The sequence below is a fragment of the Meles meles genome, chromosome 20, assembly GCF_922984935.1.
Source record: "Meles meles chromosome 20, mMelMel3.1 paternal haplotype, whole genome shotgun sequence".
NCBI classification, from domain to species: domain Eukaryota; kingdom Metazoa; phylum Chordata; class Mammalia; order Carnivora; family Mustelidae; genus Meles; species Meles meles.
In genome coordinates, this window is record NC_060085.1 from 55,345,441 (window position 1) to 55,365,721 (window position 20,281).

The 20,281-nt window shown below is 55.3% G+C and overlaps 2 protein-coding genes and 1 long non-coding RNA gene across 4 annotated transcripts in view; 2 read left to right on the top strand and 1 right to left on the bottom strand.

Moving 5' to 3' along the window:
• Positions 1–522: 522 nt before the first annotated feature.
• Positions 523–9,965, top strand: LOC123933235 (histone H1.8). The gene is made up of 5 exons (XM_045992308.1): positions 523–655; positions 5,754–6,013; positions 7,726–8,089; positions 9,319–9,380; positions 9,717–9,965. The coding sequence occupies exons 1-5, from the start codon at positions 556–558 to the stop codon at positions 9,963–9,965; spliced, it is 1,035 nt and encodes a 344-aa protein (XP_045848264.1). The 5' UTR covers positions 523–555.
• Positions 9,966–11,977: 2,012 nt separating this feature from the next.
• Positions 11,978–13,949, top strand: LOC123932489. Its single transcript, XR_006816443.1, has 3 exons — positions 11,978–12,010; positions 12,904–12,989; positions 13,754–13,949. It is a non-coding gene; the product is annotated as an uncharacterized LOC123932489 (long non-coding RNA).
• A 314-nt stretch (positions 13,950–14,263) lies between these two features.
• Positions 14,264–20,281, bottom strand: part of PLXND1 (plexin D1) — a 56,826-nt gene continuing 50,808 nt past the window's right edge. For both annotated transcript variants that reach the window (XM_045990702.1, XM_045990701.1), the window contains exons 30-36: positions 19,620–19,654; positions 19,227–19,331; positions 18,528–18,691; positions 17,156–17,303; positions 15,912–16,052; positions 15,673–15,747; positions 14,264–15,457 (exon numbers count right to left, since the gene is read on the bottom strand). In XM_045990702.1, coding sequence (XP_045846658.1) covers positions 15,341–15,457; positions 15,673–15,747; positions 15,912–16,052; positions 17,156–17,303; positions 18,528–18,691; positions 19,227–19,331; positions 19,620–19,654 — 785 coding nt within the window. In that variant the 3' untranslated portion in view covers positions 14,264–15,340. The remainder of the gene's footprint in view (positions 15,458–15,672; positions 15,748–15,911; positions 16,053–17,155; positions 17,304–18,527; positions 18,692–19,226; positions 19,332–19,619; positions 19,655–20,281) is intronic.

The following is a 20,281-nucleotide window of genomic DNA, read 5'->3' on the forward strand; positions in this document are numbered from 1 at the left end:
TACACCGCCTTTAATTTTAGTCAGTTTGATGGGAAAATAGTATCTTACCGCTGTTTCGGTGTGAATTTTCCTGAGTGCCAACGAGGTCGAGAAACACCACTTCTTGAGAAACCAAGGGTGGCAGTGGCCCGAGAAGAGGAGTGGCATTGAGGTAAGTGGGCCTGGAGGCCTCCGTGACCACTCCACGCCCCAGGTGTGCCCAGTTCCCCGTCAGCCTCTCCGGGCCCTGTGGGGGTAGAGGGCGCAGGAGGGACCGTCATCTCAGCGCAGATCATTTTGCCACGGGCAAAGTCAGTTGAAAAATCAATGGACTCACCCCAGGTCACATAGGAGTGGGGGGCCAAGCGGGGCGTCCGCGCACAGGGTGGTGTCGCAGTGCCCCGGCCCAGCCCTCCTGACCCAATCAGCAGCCCACACAGCCTCCCAGCCCAATCAGGGGGTAATTGGAGTGGTGGGGCCGGGCTGTTGATATATAAGAGGAACCAGCAGGCCTGGAAGTATCACGCCTTGGGAGGGCTCTGACCATCAGCGTCTGCGTCCGCGTCTACCCATGCAATGGCTCCTGGGAGCTTTGCCTCCAGCGGCATCTCAGCGTCCTCAGCCCCCTTGCCCTCCACAGTGGGGTCATCCAGGCTATCTGGGTCTGAAGAGCCAGGTAGGTCCCTGCGAGCCCGTTCCTTGGGTGTCCTGGACCCTCCTCGTGCCACCCAGCCTCCTCTCCAGCCCAGCACCAGCACCCATCCTAGAGGCTGTGGACTTGAGGTGTTCATTTGGCGGAAGAGCTGATGCCTGGACTTAGCAGGGGCCGGGGAAGAGGGCCAGGGTCTGAGGACTGAGGCTGGCCCAGCTCAGGGGAAGAGGGCAGAGCCGGCCTCCCCAGCTGGAGCCCATTTCCTGTTGAGGGAGGGCTGGCAGTGGCCGCACTGCAGCTGAGGGCGGCTAGTTGGAGGAAGGGTGGGGGGAACGGACAGCAAGCGTTTGATGCTAGGCTGGGCCTTGGATTTAGGGCTGTGTCCCAATTTGCAATCAACGAACAATGCCTCGGGGTTTCTCTGGATGCGGATAGGTTCATTCCCACCAGGAGTTCTCGGTCTGATGGGGAAGACTGCCTCATTAATGGATGCCATTTCATAATGACGCCAGGAATGCAGAGGGCTGTAGGAGCCCCAAGGAGTCGCTAACCCACTCTGGGAGGTCGAGCAGGGCTTTCTGCAGGTGGTGACCCCTGAAGGAGGTCGCCTTTCAGGTGGCCTTACCCAGAAGAAACGGGGTGAGGCAGGGGAAGTGTTCTGAGTGTGAGTAAAGGCTCCTTCAGAGAAGGTTGGAGGGTGGGTTCCAGGTGCTTTGGAGCCTGGGTCAGTGCTGCTCACCAGTCCTTGAGAAGTCAGGGCAGGTGTCCAAATCATGGTGCTGCATGGGCCTTGAAGGATGAGTGAGAGCTACCTGAGTGACCATGGGGGACAAAGGCCACCCAGGCAAGAGAAGAGCATGGGCAAAGGCCCAGAGGTGAGGGGGTTGGGGCAAGCCTCCGGGGAGTCACAGGCCCTCCTCCGGCCAGGGGCAGAGTGGCAGGGCAGGAGGAGGGGAGGGCCAGGACCTGCCAGCTGAGCCTCCAAAGCCTTCACCAGGGCCTTGGGCCCTTTCCACTGAGGGCAGTGGGAAGGGCAGGGAGGAGAGGTGCAGGGAGAAGAAGGCTACGGTCCTCGGGATGGAGAGGAGGGAAGTCTATGAAGAAGGGTTGGGGAAGAGAGGTCCAGATGTCCTCCAGGTTTTTGCTTGTGTGTCCAGTAGGTATGGTGTTGTGCCATTCCTGGGAGAGAGAGGATGGAGGACAAGTTTGGGGGAGCTAGGAGTTCTTTTCTGGTCATCCCAGGAAATAGCAGGCTTTGAATAATACAGAATGAGGAACTGCATTCCGTTTAAGTGACTGGGGAAGGAAGAGACTTGGGGTGGCTCCCTGGGACAGGGCCTGGTTTGGGGGAGGCATGGGAGGGGTTAGAACTGTCACAGCAGGCCAGGCCGAAGGACACCACAGCTGGGAGGGTACAGACTTTCTTAGACACCCCATCTCCACTGTACAGAAGGGAAGACTAAGGCCCACAGAGGAGAGTGAAACTCCCAGGGTCCTGGGTGTGGCTGACCAGCAATTTCACCCATTCCCAAGCTTTTGGCCAAAGTTCCCCGACACTGGGCTTTTCCTGGCCAGGAGGCAGCAACAGTTGAATTGGCTTAGGTCTCTACAGTTCTCTTGCCTTTTTTCCCCCTTCTACTTCAAAATGTGTTTTTAAAAACCTATGATTTTTAGCCAATCAATTCCTTTTTTTTTTTTTTAAAGATTTTATTTATTTATTTTGACAGAGAGAGATCACAAGTAGACAGAGAGGCAGGCAGAGAGAGTGAGAGGGTAGCAGGCTCCCCGCGGAGCAGAGAGCCCGATGCGGGGCTCGATCCCAGGACCCTGAGACCATGACCTGAGCCGAAGGCAGCGGCTTAAACCACTGAGCCACCCAGGCGCCCCCAATCAATTCCTTTTTAAAAGTCTATCATTTTTGGGGCGCCTGGGTGGCTCAGTGGGTTAAGCCGCTGCCTTCAGCTCAGGTCATGATCTCGGGGTCCTGGGATCGAGTCCCACATCGGGCTCTCTGCTCAGCGGAGAGCCTGCTTCCCTTCCTCTCTCTCTGCCTGCCTCTCTTGTGATTTCTCTCTGTCAAATAAATAAATCTTTAAAAAAAAAGTCTATCATTTTTGCAAATTGATCAGAAGCCAACATTTCTTTTTTTTTTTTTTTTAAAGATTTTATTTATTTATTTGACAGAGAGAGATCACAAGTAGGTAGAGAGGCAGGCAGAGAGAATGAGAGGGAAGCAGGCTCCCTTCAGAGCAGAGAGCCTGACGTGGGACTCGATCCCAGGACCCTGAGATCATGACCTGAGCCGAAGGCAGCGGCTTAAACCACTGAGCCACCCAGGCGCCCCAGAAGCCAACATTTCTAATGACCACATTTAAATCAGGCTTCATATTTAAACCACTTTTATGCCCCTTAGAGTGACTAGCAGTTTTTCTTCCCTTGATCATATTTTCTTTTGCAACTTAAAAAAAAATAAATAACAGATAATTGAGATCTCAGTAATTCATGTACCATTCAATTCACCCATTTAAAGGGTGCAGTGGCTGCTAGTATACTCACAGCTGTGTATCCGTCTCCACAGGCAATTTTAGAATATTTTCATCCCCTTAAAAAGAAAACCTGTAGCCCTTAAAGTCACTGCCCCTCCCCACCCCTGATCCCCAGCCCCCAGCAACCACTAATCTACTTCCTGTCTGTGATTATCCCATTCCGGACATTTCATATAAATGGCACCCAGCATGTTTTCGAGGAAGAACTTCATTCCTTCTTTCGGCTGGATGATCCTCCGTTTTATGGCTAATATCATGTTCTGTTTATCCGATTCATTCGTTTATGGACATTTGAGTCTCTACTTTGGGCCATTATAAATAATGCTGCTATGAACATTTGTGTACAGATCTTCATTCGAACATGGATTTTCATTTCTCTTGAGTATACTTACCCAGGAGTGGGATTCTTTTGTAACTTCTTATGTATGGAAACTTCCAAACGCAGGCAGAAATAGACTGAGTGGTATAGTGCCCTCCCCCACTCCCGTCCCTGCGTACCCACGGTCCAGCTTCAACACTGGTCGGGTCCTCGGTACTCTCTTTCCGCCTCCTGTGTCATCTCAAAGCAAACGCCAAGGTTATCACTTCACCTACAAATAGTCCAGCATTTATCTTTTCTTTTTAATTTTAATTTTAATTTTTTTTTTTTGAGAGGAGCAGGTGCGTGTGTGGGGGTGGCAAGGAGGAGCAGTGGGAGAGGGGGAGAGAGAATCATAAGAAGATTCCATGCCCAGTGCAGAGCTCGACCCAGGGCGTGATCTCACGACCTGAGCTGAAATCAAAAGTCAGACGCTTAACTGACTGAGCCACCTGGGCGCCCCATCTTAATTTTTTAAAGCTATTTTCAATTGAAGTACAATATTGTATTAGTTTTAAGTACATAACCATACAAATTCATTATTTGTATGCAAAATGAAATGCTTACCATGATTAAGTATAGTTATCCTGTTAGTGATATCAAACTGTCTGACTTATTTCACTTAGCATAATACCTCCTAAGTCTACCCCATGTTGTTGCAAATGACAAGATTAGGGCTGAGAAATAGTCCACTGGATCCAACAGTATGTCTTCTCTATTCATTCATCTATTTGTGGACATGGGTTGTTTCCATATCTTGACTATTGTCAATAATGCTGCAATGAACATAGGGATCTAGTGCTTTTGTTTTCTTCAGATAAATATGCAGACATGGAATTGCTGGACGGTGGGGTAGTTCTATTTTTCAGTTTTGAGGAACCTCCATACTGTTTTCCAGAGTGGTTGCATCAGTTTACATTCTCACCTGTAGTACACAAGGGTTCCCTTTTCTCCACAGCCTCGCCAACACTTGTTATTCTTGTCTGTTTTTTTTTAAGTAGCTCCATGCCCAGCATGGAGACCAATACAGGACTTGAACTCACAGCCCTGAGACCAAGACTTGAACTGATATTAAGAGTCAGGTGCTTAACCAACTGAGGCAAGGAGGCACCCCTATTTATTTCATGTCGTTTTACCATTAGCCATTGCAACAGGTTTGAGCTACTGTCTCGTTGTGGCTGTGATTTGCATTCCCCTGATAATTAGTGATATCAAACATCTTTTTGTGTGCCTGATGGCCATCTCTATGTCATTGGAGAAATGTCTATTCAAATCCTCTGCCCTCTTTTTAATCAGATTGGTTTTCCAGTTACTGAGTTGTAGGAGTTCTTTATATATTTTAGATATTAACCCCTTATGGGATATATCATTTGCAAGTATCTTCTCCCATCCAAGAGGTTGCCTTTTCATTTCATGATGATTTTCTTTGCTCTGCAAAGATTTTTTTTTAGTTTGATGTGATCCTAATAGTTTAGTTTTGCTCCCGTTCCCCTTGGGATTTACCTTTAAAAGAAGAGAGCCTCTTACAAAGTAACTGTGATACCATCAGTGAACCCCCCAAAATATCACCCTTAATATCACCAAACTTCTCCAATGCTCACATGTATCTGTTTGCCTCCCCTCCGCACGCCCCCTCCCCCCAGTTGGCTCATTTATGTCCCTCTCTGAGTTTGAACAAAGGATCCCACGTTGCATTTACTTGGACGGTCTCGGCAGTGTCTTTATCCCTAGGGCCCCTTCCCACTTTTTCTTTTCCTCCTTGTTTATTTGTAGAAGAAGCTGGGCTGTGCATCCTGGAAAGCTCCTCACGGGCTGGATTTCACTGATTTCCTCCCTGTGCCCCTCTTGCCGAGCCCCTGGATTTCCTGTAAACGGGTAGTTAGTCTTAGACAAGTGACCTGATGTATTTCGTTTTCTAAAAGGACTATTTAGTTCTTTCAGTGAGGCTCTAAGGGGTGCCCGGTGTGGGCCCAGCCCGGCGCCAGTCACTGGGAGCCAGTGGCCAGACAAGCAGCCTGCCCCCGCACCTTGGGCTGCTCACAGACCAGCAGGCGGGGCTACCGACCTGGGGTGTATCTGATCCCCCCACAGACCTGCCTGGCCCAACCCCCATGCGGCCCGGCCGGTGCCTGGTGGGTGCTCTGCCAGGCAGGTCTGTGGTCCGTCGGGCCGGAGTGGGGGTCTGGGCACCGGGTGACGTGCCGCTGTCCGCCCACAGGCCCGAGTCGCAGCGCCATCCGAGGGCCTCGCCGCCACCCCCCTGTGCTGCGCATGGTCCTGGAGGCACTGCAGGCCGGAGAGCAGCGCCGGGGCACTTCTGTGGCCGCCATCAAGCTTTACATCCTGCAGAAGTACCCTACGGCGGACAGCCTCCGGTTCAAGCACCTGCTGAAGCAGGCCCTGGCCACGGGCGTGCGCCGCGGTCTGCTCATCAGGCCCACCAACTCCAAGGCCAGGGGCGCCACTGGCAGCTTCAAAGTGAGCCTGCTGGGGCTGGAGAGGGGGGCTGGGGGAGGCCACAGGGTGGGAAGGTCTGGGCCCCAGACTTTGAGCTTCAGCCCAGCTCCTCCTCCCCAGCTCCCACCCCTGAGGAGCCATTCCCCATCTTCTCTCCTTGTCTTCCTCCTGTCTTCTTGGAGATACCCTCTCCTCCAGGAGGGTGGTGCTGTGCCTCCGTCGAGAGCCCCAATTCACCAGCTGCGTCTGCCTTCATCCCTGTCCCCTGTGTCCTGTGTCCACTCAGAGTCCTTAGTGCCCACAGCACCTGCCTGGAATTCTCCATCATGCACAAGGCACACCCAACCATGGGCTCTAGAAGGTCACAGGTTTGCACCCCACGCTCTCTGGCTTTAAACCCCAGGTCTCCAGACCAGGGCTTGCACCTCCCTAAGCCACCCCATCCTCATGTTTCAAAGGGAAGGGTCCCGGAGGGGAGCCATCCAGGGACACCTAGAGCTGAGAGCAGATTGGGCATAAAATCCAACCCCAGCATGTGACTGTCAGCTGCCACCAGGGAAGTCTCTGGGACCGGACATGGGGTCTGTCTTGTCATTGCTGGGCCCCAGCATGTGGCAGTTGCTCTAACGTAACCATAGAACACTGTGGAAACTTCTCAAGCTACCATGTTCCGGTCCCTGTGGTAACCAGGTGGCCGAGGACAGCAAGTTCCTCACAACTCCCAGGCGAGGGTCAGAGCTTGGACACAAGCTATGGCAAGTCCAGGGGCACAGGGCGGGGGTGGGGGTGAAAGAGAGCAAGGCGGGGGCACTGAGCATACATGTGGCTGGGTTAGTCTGCAGGACCTGAAAGCCCATCAGGAAAGTGGGCTGAGGGAAGGGAGGCGAGGAAGGGAGCCTGGAGTGTCATGGGGTTAGGAATGTGTGTGTGCTAGGAGGGGAGGTTGTTTCTGGTCATGATGATAATGTTGGGGAGCAGAGGGAGTAACATCACTAGAGGCAGGCTGTGGAAGGATGAGGCCACCTGTTTGCCAGGGACCCTCACGTACCCCTGCCTCTCACCCACTCCCTGATGGCCCCATTGTAACGATGGGAAAACTGAGGCCAGTGAGAGACCGGAAGACTTGACTGAGTTCCACAGGAAGTTGTGAACTCTCAGCTCTCTGACTTGGAAGGTCCACCCAAGGCAAAAGGGGAAAAAGGAGACTCAGGGAGGCATGGAGGTATGAGGCATGAGGTGAGGGGCAGCGTCTAGGTAGGGGGAGGAAGCGGGGGAGTCAGAGCCACGGTGCATGCAAAGGTGTATGGGCTGGGAGGTCAGGTCGAAGGAGGTTTATAAATTAGCATCTCCGAGGACTGAGGTCAGGACTCACAATGTGTGCTGTGCAATTTACTCCCAGGAGCCTGGCTTTGAGCCTTCCAGACTTGGGGGGTGGGTGGGGGGTTGCCTATGCCCTCCTGCCAGCCACCTACACAGGAGGTAAGGGGACCTAGGATGTGTCTAGGAGACTTGGGCCCCCCAGCTCTCAGTGGCAGCACCCCTCCCTCAAAGATCCGTATGGGGATAGAATGTGTCTTTGGCATCTGGCATCTGGGAGGTGCTCATGCCCTTGACCACCTCCTTCTTCCCTCTTTTGGAACAAGGCCTTCTTCTCTGAGCCTCATGTAGTGTGTAGGCATGCGAGAGCCTGAGAACTTCTGCTCTCAATTCCACTCCATTCTCTCCTCCACCAGTTGGTTCCCAAGCATAAAAGGAAAGTCCAACACAGGAAGACATCCACCATGACAGCCCCCAGGAAGCCTGGTGAGGCCAAGGAGAAGGTCCCTAAGAAACCAAGAGAGGCAAAGAAGGACCCTTCCAACCCAGCCGAGGTGAAAAGGGGACCGAAGAAGCCTCGAGAGGCAAGGATGGCTCCTCCCAAACCAGGTGCAGCCAAAGAGAAGGCTCCCAAGAAAGGCGGCCAGACCAAAGACCAAGAGGCAAGAGTGAGTGAGGCCAGGAAGGCCTCTCAACAGCCAGACAAGGCCCCATGGGCTCCTCCCAGTGCCACTGGGCTCAGTGAGAAGTCAAAGGTCAAAGGCAGAAAGAAGAGCCAGGGTAGGTGTGTGAGGGGGCTGGGAAGAGAGCTTGGGGACAAGGGTTTGTGGCAGCTGCTGGATATGAGGTGGGAGGGAAGGAGAGGCCTGCTCTGGGGAAGGGGTTCTTTATCTATAAATGTGGCTGAGGGCTTGGCTTGACCTGGAGAGTTGGAGAACTCATGGTAGCTGGGGGTGGGGGGGTAGGTTTTGGGAAGGGAAAACTCAGAGAGAAGAGGGGCCTGACTCAGAGGAGTTAGGGGAAGTTTCCTAGAATAAGTGTCCTAGGGAGGACAACAGCCTGTGCAAAGGCCCAAAGGCATGAAGAAGGTAGAGGGATTGAAGAAGTGTAAACTGTTCTGTGTGCAATGTGGGAAGTAGAAGGGGGAGCCTGTGAAAGGCAGTTGGGAGTCTGGACCAGATCTGGAGGACAACAAAGACGTGGAAGGACTTTGAACAGGGAACAGCTAGGGTGCAGAGTATGGTTGTTTTTTTTTAAGATTTTATTTATTTCTGTGACAGATCACAAGTAGGCAGAGAGGCAGGTGGAGAGAGAGGAAAGGAAGCAGTCTCCCCACTGAGCCTGATGCGGGGCTCGATCCCAGGACCCTGGGATCATGACCTGAGCCAAAGGCAGAGGCTTAACCCACTGAGCCACTCAGGCGCCCTGGTACAGATTTTTTTTTTTTTAAGATTTTATTTATTTATTTATTTATTTGACAGACAGAGATCACAAGTAGGCAGAGAGGCAGGCAGAGAGAGAGAGAGGAGGAAGCAGGCTCCCCGCTGAGCAGAGAGCCCGATGTGGGGCTCGATCCCAGGACTCTGGGATCATGACCCGAGCCGAAGGCAGAGGCTTTAACCCACTGAGCCACCCAGGTGCACCCCGGTACAGATTATTTTTAACACGGCTGCCGTGTGGAAGGCAGGCTAAAGACTAGAGACCAATAAACCAGTTAGGGATCTTTGGTGTGGGTGAACACAGAGCGGGGGGGGGGGGGGGTGCTCCACCTGGTGCCTTGCTCAGGGTGGGGATGGTCTCCCACTGTCCAGTTAATCCCCCAACCATCCCATGAGAGAGATGCTGTTACCCCAGTTTGTAGACAAGGGCACCCAGGCTCAAAGAGACCAACTGCCTTGCCCCAGGTCACATAGCCAATAATTATCAGAGTGAGGACTAGGGCCCCTGAACCTTCAGCAGCTCCTCCTGAAAGGGCTCCATCCCACATGCTCTCCCCTACCCTCTGACAGGTGGTGAGGCCCCCAGGAAGACAAAAGCTGGGAGTCAGAGTATAAAATCCACAGTCCCTAAGGTAGGTCCTGCATGACTTCCATGGTCTGGATCTCCATGCTGAGCGGGCCAGAGCTCGAGTGTCCTGCACCAGGCCCCTGGGAGGGTCTGGAGAAGGAAGTAATTTTCTTTGGTACAGAGTTCTGTTCACTTCTGTCTGGCCCTCCAGTGCTCTGTGGATCCTCACCCCCATTTCCCACATAAGGCCCAGGCTGAGGTTGGGGCCCCTTGTCCAAAGCCACCCAGATTTCCCCTTAGCTTGGAGCCCACTGGGATTTCAACCATATTCTTGTGGGCTCTAAGCTATGTGTCCAACCCTGCCCCACTCTGTTCTTACTTACGGTTTGCTTTCTTATAGGGCAAGAATGGTGCTGCTTCTCCAGCCAAAAAGAAGGAAAACCACATCCCTAAAGAGGTCATTGCCCATGTGGCCAAGGAGGGCCCCAAAGCCAAGGCCTCTGCTCGTCCCAGGGGTGGTGGGTCTAAGACGGTACCTGAACCCCTGGCCAGGAAGATAGAAGCCCCCAAGGGCTCAAGGAGGCCGGGCATGCCCACCAAGGCCTCATCATCCAAACTGGCCAGTAGGAAGGCAGAGGCTGAAAGCTAGAGCTGGGGTGGAGACATGGAAATCCTACCCGAGTTTTTATTCCCCAAGAAACTGTCACTCTATTTATTTCATTGTAACCTATTTATCAATAAAGAATTTTTTCCGTCACAAATCGGTGTGGGTGGAGGCTGAGGTCCAAGGATTTTGGCTACTTGCGGCTCGAGTCCAGGTAGGAGGTCCTTTCCTGGGAGAGACAGGTTGTACGACATAAAAAGCTGCTGCAGGGGTCTAAGCCATGTAGGGGCCTGTGGAGAGGGACAGGAGGGGTGTTAAATCCAGCCTGAAATCTGGGACTCCTTCCCAGGAGGTGGATTTTGGTCCTAAAGGATGAGCAGGAGACAGCTGAGCAGGGAAGGGCACTGTAGGCAGAGAACCCAGAATGTGCGGTGGGGCTGATCAGTGTCATGGATAGAGGGGTTTGTGGCTCTGAGAGGAGCTCGTGATGGGGGGAGGGTGGGGGATGGGTGGATGAAGGGAAGGTAGACAGTGGGGGGAGCTGGGAGGGTTATGGGCAGAGAGATTAATGTGGTTAGTGTGTGTTTAGAGAGAGCCCTCTGGGGGTGCCTGGGTGGCTCAGTCAGTTGGGCATCTGTCTTTGGCTCGGGTCATGATCTCGGGATCCTGGGATCGAGTCCCATGTCGGGCTCCCTGCTCAGCAGGAAGTCTGCTTGTCCCTCTGCTCCTTCCCCTGCTTGTTCTATCTCTCTCTCTCTCTCTCAAATAAATCTGAAAGAAGAAGAGTCCTCTGGCTATGGAGAGGACCATTCAACAGCTGGTTACTGAGCAGGGCCCTGCTCTAATCAACAGGAGGAGGAGAGAGTGCAAAGGCCCTGTGGTGGAAACCTGCTTGACAAGCTCAAAGAGCCTCAGGGAGTTCCATGGGGCTAAAGTCCAATGAAGAGGGACGGTAGTGGGAGATGAGATCCATGGTGCTTTAAAAACATGTGTGACCCTCTTCCCAGAGGGAGGTGGAGTCTGTGTCCCTGCCGCTTACGTCTGGGCTCTGTGATTGCTTGAATAGTAGAATACCGCAGAAGGGATATTATGACCATCTCTGGGCCTAGACCTTAGGAGACTGTGTGTCCTGTTTATTTTTGTTTTTGCTTTTTAGAAATCCTCCACCTTGCTGTGGGAAGGCCCAAGCAGCCAGTGGAAAGGAACAGAGGCACCCCAGTTTTTAGCTCCAGGTGCCATCCCTGACTAATCTGCCAGCCAGAGGAGTGTGCCACCTTGGAATCAAAATTTCTAGCTGCAGTTGAGCTGCCTGGGCTGACACTGTGTGAAACAGGGACATGCCTTCCTTCCCCTCTGAACCCTGTCCCAACTTCAAATGCACGAGGAACGTACGGTAGGGCCGCCTTACCTGCAGTTTCATTTTGCTTGGTTTCTGTTATCTGTGGGCAGCCCTGCTCTGGAAGCAGGTGACCCTCCTGACGCATCATCCAAGAGTTGAGAATAGCCTAACGCTAGGTCACAGTCCCTCTGTCCTACCCCTCGTGGCACCTCCTTGTGCAGACCTTGTATCCTCTCACGTCACAAGAAGGGTGAGGACCATACAATAAGTTATTCTGAGAGATAGAGCCCGCAGTCCCGTGATTCTGATTATAGTACCTTGTTACGGTTGCTCAATTTCATTACTCCTTGCTGATCTCTTACTCTGCCTAATTTATAAATAAATTTGTCGTGGGTATGTATGTCTCGGAAAAGACATAGTACATATCGGGTTTGTACTGTTTGTGGTGTCAGGCTTCCACGGGCGTCTCCACGTGGGGGGGGGCGGGCAAAAATGTAAATGATTGTTTTAAGCCCCGAGGACTGGGGTGGTTAGTATCGCAGCAGTAGGTCACCACACGGAGACTGTGGGCTAAGGCTAGATCGGGAAGGGTGTGGTCAGCCGGGGGAAGATCTCTGGGTTTCATTTTAATCACGAGGAGGAGCCATGAGAGGCCCGTGAACAGCTGAGTGCAGCAGGGGACACGGCAGCGAGGAGGCCCTGCCATGGTCCCGGTGAGCGGAGCTGTTCACGGAAGGAGGGCTTAGAAGTGGTGCGTTCTGAGTAGAAGTTTAAGCAGGGTGGACGGGATCTATTGAGGTGCTGGGTGGACGAAAGGGGTCACAGAGGAGTCTACAGTGTGGGGTGGACACCACAGTGACCATTTCCTGGGGCGAGGACTCAACCTGGGCAGGAGGCTGCTGAGAGGGAGCCTAGTCGAGGGGTGACAGCCGAGGCAGGGAGGGGCAGAGAAGGAAGGGGTGAGGAAGTGCGCGGGGGAAGGTAGGAGACTGGACGGGACTCGGGAAAGGGGGAAGATGGGGCACGGAGGGAAACCGATGTAGGCCAGCACGGAGCACTGGGCAGTTCCTTCTGCCCCTGCTCCCTCTGCCCTGTCCTCACTGCCTCGAATCCCACGTGAGGCTTTTTCTAGCTGTGCTACCGGCTTCCCTGGGGCATCAGTAAGGAGGCTGCCAGCTGCACCCCAAGGGTACTGGGAGCAGACAGCAGGGGCCAGGCTGGCGCTTCCCGTGGAAAGGTTCTGTTTGTGCTCCTGCTCCTTTCATGGTTTGGTAGGGGGTTGAGGGAGGCACCTGGCCGGGCTCCTGGGTGGCATCACTGGGCCTTGCGCCTCCGTGAGCTAGGGATGGGGGAGTACCCCAGGTCTGGCTTAGGCCGGAGAGCATCCAGCACCCAGGAACGTGGCCAAGCGTCCTCCCTGCTTGAGGACACCATGCTCAAGTGTCCATGACCTTCCATGACCTTCAGACAGTGAAGGGGACCCTGTTGCTGCACGGCAGGTCTTCGGGTCCCCAGGTAACTATGGGTGGCTCACAGAATTTGCCCACCTTCTGTGTTGAGAAGTGACCCCCCCAGAAACTAGAGAGATTTCTTCCACATGCCAACGTGTTTCTAAACTTCAAGAAGGAACTGTGTGTTCGTCAGGCGTGACAACAGGCTGCAGAATATTTAATGCCACGGGAAGATGTCATGACATATGGTTGCACGGGGAAAAGGCAGGTTATGGAACGGTGCGTACACCCTGGTCCCAGATTTACGCAGCCCCCGACCCAGGTGGGTACACGATCTGGGCCAGTGTTCTCTGGGACGTGAACCGTGGGTGGGTTAGAAGAGCTTGGATTTCCTGACATTTCGGCAGGAAACGTATTCATTCTAGAATCACACCAAAAAAAAAAAAAAAAAAAAAATCCCTATCAAATGTGTCAATAACTTAAATTAGAAAATCTGCTGCTTAATGAAAAGGAATCAGTGCTCAGAATAGAAGATTTGAAAAGATAAAGAATCTGTCTCCACCCAGAAGCCCCTACAGGAAAAGGCTCTTTATAAAGCTAAAAATTGTTTGTTTTTCTTTTCTTACTTCTCTGTTCTCATTAATTCTAGAACTGGTATTTGTGGGATTTTGTTTGAAATTGTATGAATTTTTCTGTCCTAGTTCTTGATAAATGGGTGCTTCGCTTCCCCCCATTGTGATGGAAAAATGATTAACTTGAGTGTTTCTAGGTTGGAGCTAGTTCCCTAATGACCTTTTCTTGGGGGACAGTGATGAGCCTCACCCCCAGCTCGGGCCCAGAGCCTGTTGGGTAGGCTGGGGGGTTCTGTGGTCATGCTGACCCCAAGGTTGACCCTCCTGAGGAAAGGACTGCCCTCTGGGAACAGTCTAGGGTTCCACTGGCCTTGGGGAAACTGTGCATTTCCTCACATGAAAAAAAAAATGGGGTTTTCAAGATTGATGAAATATTTAGGGGGCATATGTAAATATCAGTTTTCTTTCTAGGGCTGTCCCCTTGACCTCCCCGTGCATATGGGGGCCACGGTGGCGACTGCCTGGAGGAAGCACAAAATGGACACGCAACCTGGTTTGGGTCCCCACTTTGTTACTCCCTGGCTTTTGAGGATTCTTCCACTATGCTGAGGGTCCATTTCTACATCTGTAAAATGGGTATCATGTTCCGTTCCTCACATTACCTATTATAAAGGCAAGAGGAGCAGGACCTGCCCAGGGGTAGGTGGCACGTGGCCACCATGACATCTTCCTGGAAGGCCCATGAGAGCCCTCCAAGCGCAGGGAGGTCAGCTATGGGCCAGGCCCCGGCCAAGCTGACCTTGTCCCACTGAGCCCTGCCACTGGCTCCCCAGGGCTCGGTCCCGTACATGCTCCTCCTCATGCAGGAACATGGCCGAGGCAGGGCTCTACCCGCCGCCGCCCCTCTTCTTTCTACTACGAGCACACATTTCCCTCCTTGGCCATCTCAGGATAAAGGCTTGAGCCCACAGCAGGTTTTCCCATCAGGCTTTTATTATAAAGAAGGTTCCAGAGCGTCCCAGCCACCCCCTCCAGCCCAGCCCCCACAGGCTTGGAGCCAGTCCCAGCACTGGCTGGGTGTGCTGCCGGGGGAGCCGGCCCAGCCACGGAGGGTGGCTTCTCACAGGAACAGAATGGGTGATTTTTTTTTTCAGGGCCTTGGGTGTTGGGGGTTTGGGGGTCTCTGCCAGGTCTGCCTGTTCTCTGGAACAGTCCTTTCCAGTGTTGTGGTGAGAGCCCCTGGGGACCCCTCCCCAGGTCCTCTGCACAAGCGGCAGCTATTCACAGTTGGCGCGTGATAAGTTTTTTAATATATAAAAGCTTTAAAAAAAAAAAAAAGTGGTGCTATCTTTAGAAACACTTCCAGCAAGATCAAGTAGCCCAGCTACAGCCTTGGTACAACATAAGCCCCTCTCCCCTCCCTGCAGCCCAGCAGCGCTCAGCACCTGTCCCCTCGTGCTCTGCCCACCCAGCTGGGGGGCGGGGAAGAGCCCACGGAGCCTGCCCACGGGCAGCTGCTCCAGCGACTGACATCTGACGCCGCCGGGAACCATGCGTCGCCAGGATCCTCTCTGGGTGACTGAAGACGGAGGGAACATTTTGATGGTTGAAGCAGAAACCACTCGAGGGCTGGTTCAAGGAGGCCTCCTCTCCGCCACATGGGATGAGGTAGTGTTTCTGGCTGGGGCCTGGGGGCCAGGGGCTCATCTCTGGTGGAGGGCCCTGGGCCCTGGGGGGCAGGGCTCGCAGCAGCGGTGGTGGTGGCAGAGCAGGGGGGCGGGGGAGGCTCCATCCAGGCTGTGCTGGGGGGCAGGGGGGAGCCTTACCAGGGGTGGGCTGTGCCTTTCAGGTCCCCAACCCCGAGATCAGGTCTGGGGGCTGGTGGGAGGGGACAGAAGTGCCCAAGGGGCTCGGGGCTGGGGGCTCCTCTGCCTGGCGCAGAGAAGCCCCTCCATGCCCCGCCCAGCCTCCCCGAAGCCGACCCTGCTCAGTCCTTCCCCAGCCAGAGTCCGAGGCACGGGGCCCAAAGTGCGGTCGCGGCCGTGCGCGCCCCCAGCCTCAGGCCTCGCTGTAGCACTCGTAGATGTTGTCCTCCATCAGAGCCACCACCTGCTCAAACTTGTGCTGCAGCTGGGTCCTCCGGGCCGTGGGGTTCGCCTCCAGGGCCGTCATGATCTGAGGGGGAAGCAAGGAGCAGCTGGGTCCCAGCCCACAGCCCCGCCACAGAAGATGGGGGAACAGCGCTGCCTGGACTGCCACGGCTGGCCACCGGCAGGTGAGTCCCTGAGCAGGAGCCTCTCCTGGGGCTTCCCTGAGCAGAGGGGAGGCGGGCCGGGCCACGTGGGGGGCACCGTGGGCCCCAGAGTGCGTGCCTCCTGTCAGGGACCCACCTGCGGGCGATACCTCTTGGCGTATTTGTAAATCTCAGCCATGGCCACGTTGGTGTTGAACTCGTTCTGGTATTTCTAGGAGGAAGGAGAGGGGGAGCGGGGAGGGGGTGGTGAGCCGACCCCTGGAGACTAGCTCAGCCTGGGGGGTGATACACAAGCCCCCAGCTTCTCCCAGCCTCTCCCTGGAAGTCCGCACCCCCCAGCCCCACGCCCACAAGCCCGTCCAGCGCCGGCCGCACCCGCGACTCCGCCGCCAGGTGCGCGTTCATCTCCTGCTCGCTGAGCGGAGTCATGTCGTGGATCTGCTTGTAGTAACGCTGCACGATCTTCCGGTACTCGGGGATCTCCTTGGCGTACAGGAGCTTGTTGGTGGGCGAATCCTGGGCAGAAAGGAGAGGCAGGGATGAGGTGGCTGATGGGGACCAGACAGACCTGTCTGCTTCTGGCCCAGCCCAGGTCCCCACGGTCACACCAACAGCCCCATCACAGCCGGCTTCAGACCAGGCCAGGGCTCTTCCTCCCCAGCCCCCCATCCAGGCTGCCCTTTGGCACGGAACCCCTGCCCTATTTTCTAGGACACCGTTGGGAATGACATGAAGCAGGGGGACCTGCTTCCTTTAGAGGGGAAAGTGCACGGGCTGTGGGCCAGCTCTGTGTTGCACGCAGGCTGTTTCATTTGGATCCTTGCTTAGGGCTGTGGGTCTTGGTGGCTAAGGTTGCTGGAAGCCTGATTGCTGGCTCAGTGGAATATTTCCCACTGTATGTTTCCAATGCCCGAAAGCCAAACGTGCCAAGTACACTCGCAGGGCTTTGTCATAGGCATCCTGTCTGTGGAGCCCGTACGTGAGAAGTGAGGGCATTCTATTTCTCTCCCTCTCTCAGCCTTGGAAAGTCCGGGGCTGATGGCAGGGCAGGGTCATGTACCCGCCATCCTGCGGCACCGGGTGTCATCAGACCATCTCCACAATGTTCCCAGCATCCAGGCTTTCATGCCTCCCTGCCCTTGGCCAGGTAGGTCCCTCTGCCTAGAAGGCTGTTCTCCTTCCTCTCCCCGCTCAAAAGCCAGCCGGATCCTCTCACCACAGAGGTCTTGGGGCTGTCCCTCCTGCATGCAGCTCCGAGGTCTTGGTCACCTGCCCCCTCCACCCCCTCTGTCACCCAGTGACCACTTGCAGGGCTCCTGACCAGCAGGATGGCTGCTGGAGACTGGCTGGCTCTCAAGATGTCGCACCTGCCCACGGCTGGTTTCCCAGCCGTGGTCTGGCTCTAGGGCCCAGATGGTGGGAGGTGGTGGTGAGCACAGCTGCGGCAGGTGCAGGTTTCTGACAAGGGCCAGGTTCTGGGCGACTAGACGCCCCAGCTGAAGGCCCCCCCATGCCTGAGCTCCTTGCGTCCCCCTCCCAGAAAGATCCAAGACCCCGCGCCCCACTGTGGCCCTGTCTCCCCGCCCAGCCCGTGGGCAGCCAGCCCCAAAGCTGCAGACCTTGCCCAGCTGCAGGTCAGAGATGGAGCAGGCGTCAATGAAAGCCTGAGCAATGACAGACAGGCAGGCGTCGATGTGGTCCGTCTTGTCGATGTCGAACACAAACTGGGGGTTTTTCAGGATGTTCACCCAGAACCGGAGAGGAAGGCTGTGGGAGGGGGTGATGGAGGCACCATGAGCCCCCCAGAGCATGGGGCAGCGAAGAAGTGGTTGCTGAGGGGGAGGGGGGGTCACAGGAGGGAGGCGGCCAGGCGCCAAGGACAGGCTTGCTTTCCCCTGCAGGCCAGAGAAGCTTCGACCCAAGATGGAGCCTCAGTTTGCTCATCCGTAAAGAGGGCTGAAGACCATCCCTTCTGGCTGGGGTGGTGGAGAGGCCCTGAGCCGAGGTTGCGGACTGCAGCAGGCCAGGCTACCTGCACGCCTGCCCCCCAGCTCCCACAGCGCCTTCCGTTTTCACGAGGAAGCCTCAAGCCCGGTCCTGGTTCTCATTAGAAGAACCCCCCCCCCCAACCCCGCCCTGCCTGGCAGCACACGGCTCCTCCTTCCAGCCCTTGCACGGCAGCAGGAAGTCCACATTAGCGGGGGCCACGGAGCAGCCAGAAAGGGCTGGGGAAGGGCGGGGTCTGGATTTTTGGCCTTGGCCTCTGGAGGCCAGAGAAGATTGGCAATACCCCCACCCCCAGGGCCACCCAGTGACTCAGCAATCTGGTGTGCATGGACACCCTTCCCCCCAAGAGCTCAGAGAAGCCCCTGCAACCACGCAGAAACTTCTAGACTGTGTCACTTCTCCTAAGGTTCAGGCTTCAGTTCTCAGCAAGTTGTGGGGTTCTGCAACCCAGAAAGCTAAGAAAGACGAGCCTTAGAGGAAGGCTACGAACAGGGTAGGGGAGTCAGAGCATGTAGGTTTGAGCCTGGTTCTGCCCCTGACATTGGGCAGGCACTTCTCTGTGAGCCTCAATGTTCTCATCTGTAAAACGAAGCTGATGGTACCCACCTAAGAAGAGTGGAGGAGAGAGAGGATGCTGAGGCCAAAACTACCATGCTTGCTTCTGGTTAATTCTTACAATTAAAGTGGATTACTTTTTATCCCTCTGGTTTTATAGGTGGGAAGAGTAAAGCACAGAGTGGTGAAGTGACTTACCCAAGGTCACACAGCTAGGAAGTGGCAAAACAGGGACTGAATCCAGGCAGGCGGTCTGAGAGACCAGGCTCTGAACCCCTGCCCTGAGCGCCGTCCACATTGAAACAACGGAGCCACACATCCCTTCCTGCCCGCCCACGGCCCGCACGTCCACGGCCCGCACGTCCACGGCCCGCACGTCCACGGCCACGGCCCGCATGTCCACGGCCCGCACGTCCACGGCCCGCCAACCTGTTGGTCTTCCAGATGTGCAGAGTGTCGGGATCGGAGATTCCCCTCTTCTCCGCCTGCTCTTCTAGGAAGTCGAAGAAGTACTTGACAGCCAGTGGGGGTTTGTCTTCTCGGATGCTCAGGATGGCCTTGAACAGGTCATCCAGAAACTTCTGCAGCGTGCCCTGCAGAGGAGTGAGGGGGCTGCCATCAGCCCAAGGCCACTTGGGGAGAGTGAGTGGGCACCTCTGTGCTTGGGCTGGTGAGTGGGAAAGCCGTGCGCCATCAGGTTGGTGCCTAACCTCTCTGATCCTTGGTTTTCTTGTCTGTGAAATGGGTTAGCAAACTCCTCCTCCCAGGGGTATTGTAAGGACTGATCCAGATACTGAGGCAGAATGGGGGAACTGGTAGGGCCGGGGTGCTGACTTTACCCCCTGAGCCGTGTGACCTCAGGAACAGCACTAACCCCTCTGGGCCTCTGCTGCCCTGTCATACTGGCTAATATAGAAGTTGTTTGGGGGCGCCTGGGTGGCTCAGTGGGTTAAGCGTCTGTCTTTGGCTCAGGTCATGATCCCAGAGTCCTGGGATCAAGCCCTGTGTTGAGCTCCTTGCTCAGTGAGGAGCCTGTTCCTTCCTCGCCCTCTGCCTGCTGCTCTCCCAACTCTCCCTCCACCCCCAGGCACAGGGATGCGGGAGAGGGGGCGAAGAAGCCAGGCCCACCTTGGTGGACAGGAGGCGAGTCAGGTAGATCTCTGGGAGCACCTTCTTGCGGTGGCTCTGCCGGTGGGACTTCTTGGGTTCCGCCAGCTCGTCCGTGGGCAACACCTGGGAGGCCGGGGCAGCGGTCAGTCTAGCACCTGGTGCCCGGCACCACCCTTGGCCATCCTATGGGAGGTCCTATCCCGAGACCCACAGGTACAGGGTTCCATCTGGTTCCACAGATGCTTTGTGGTGCAAAAGGGATGCAGGGGATTCCGGAACCCATCCCTGCTCTCCAATCCCTGGCCTTTCCCAGGGTCTGGGAATACTCTGCCCAGAGCCCCAGAGTGGCAGGAAGCCAAGTCCACACCCAGTGAGGGCGGGCACCCCCAGGGCCGGAGGCCGGGCACTTACCAGATGGAAATACTTCTCTGTGTCCAAGTCTTTCACTGTGAGAGGGAAAACACAATAAATAAACAAGAGAGAGGAGGGGGGAGAGAGAGAAAGACAGAAATGGAGACGGAAAACTGGACAGAGGCAGAGAGATCCAAAGCAACACCTGGAGAAACTGAGAGAAAGAGAGACAGAGCAGTGAAGAGAAATAGGCAAGAGAGATCCAGAGAGAGACACACAGAATGAGACTGAGAGAAAAAGGCCATGAGAGAGAGATGCCCACCGGGAGAAAGGAGAAACAGATGGGCATGCGGGAGACCCCAGAGGGGACAGGATGGCTCATGCGGGAGACCCCAGAGGGGACAGGATGGCTGCCCTCACCGTCTCCACTGCCCAACCCAGAGCTCCTGCCAACCCAGACCTTGTTAATGGCAGGGAGAGACCCAAGATCATGCTCCTGACCTTAGCAGAGGACCCTGAGACCAACCCCTTGGACCCCATGCCTGGCAGAGGGACAGCTAGGCCTGGGAGCCTGAGGGTGTGAATGGAGGGTGGGATGGAGGCAGGGATATAGCCCAAAGCCCTGATGGGCACGCCAGCCTCCCCCTCCAGCCTGGCAGCGGCCCAGACCTCTTGAAACCACATCCCGCCTTCTTGGGGCCTCTCTCTGGCTACCCACAGGA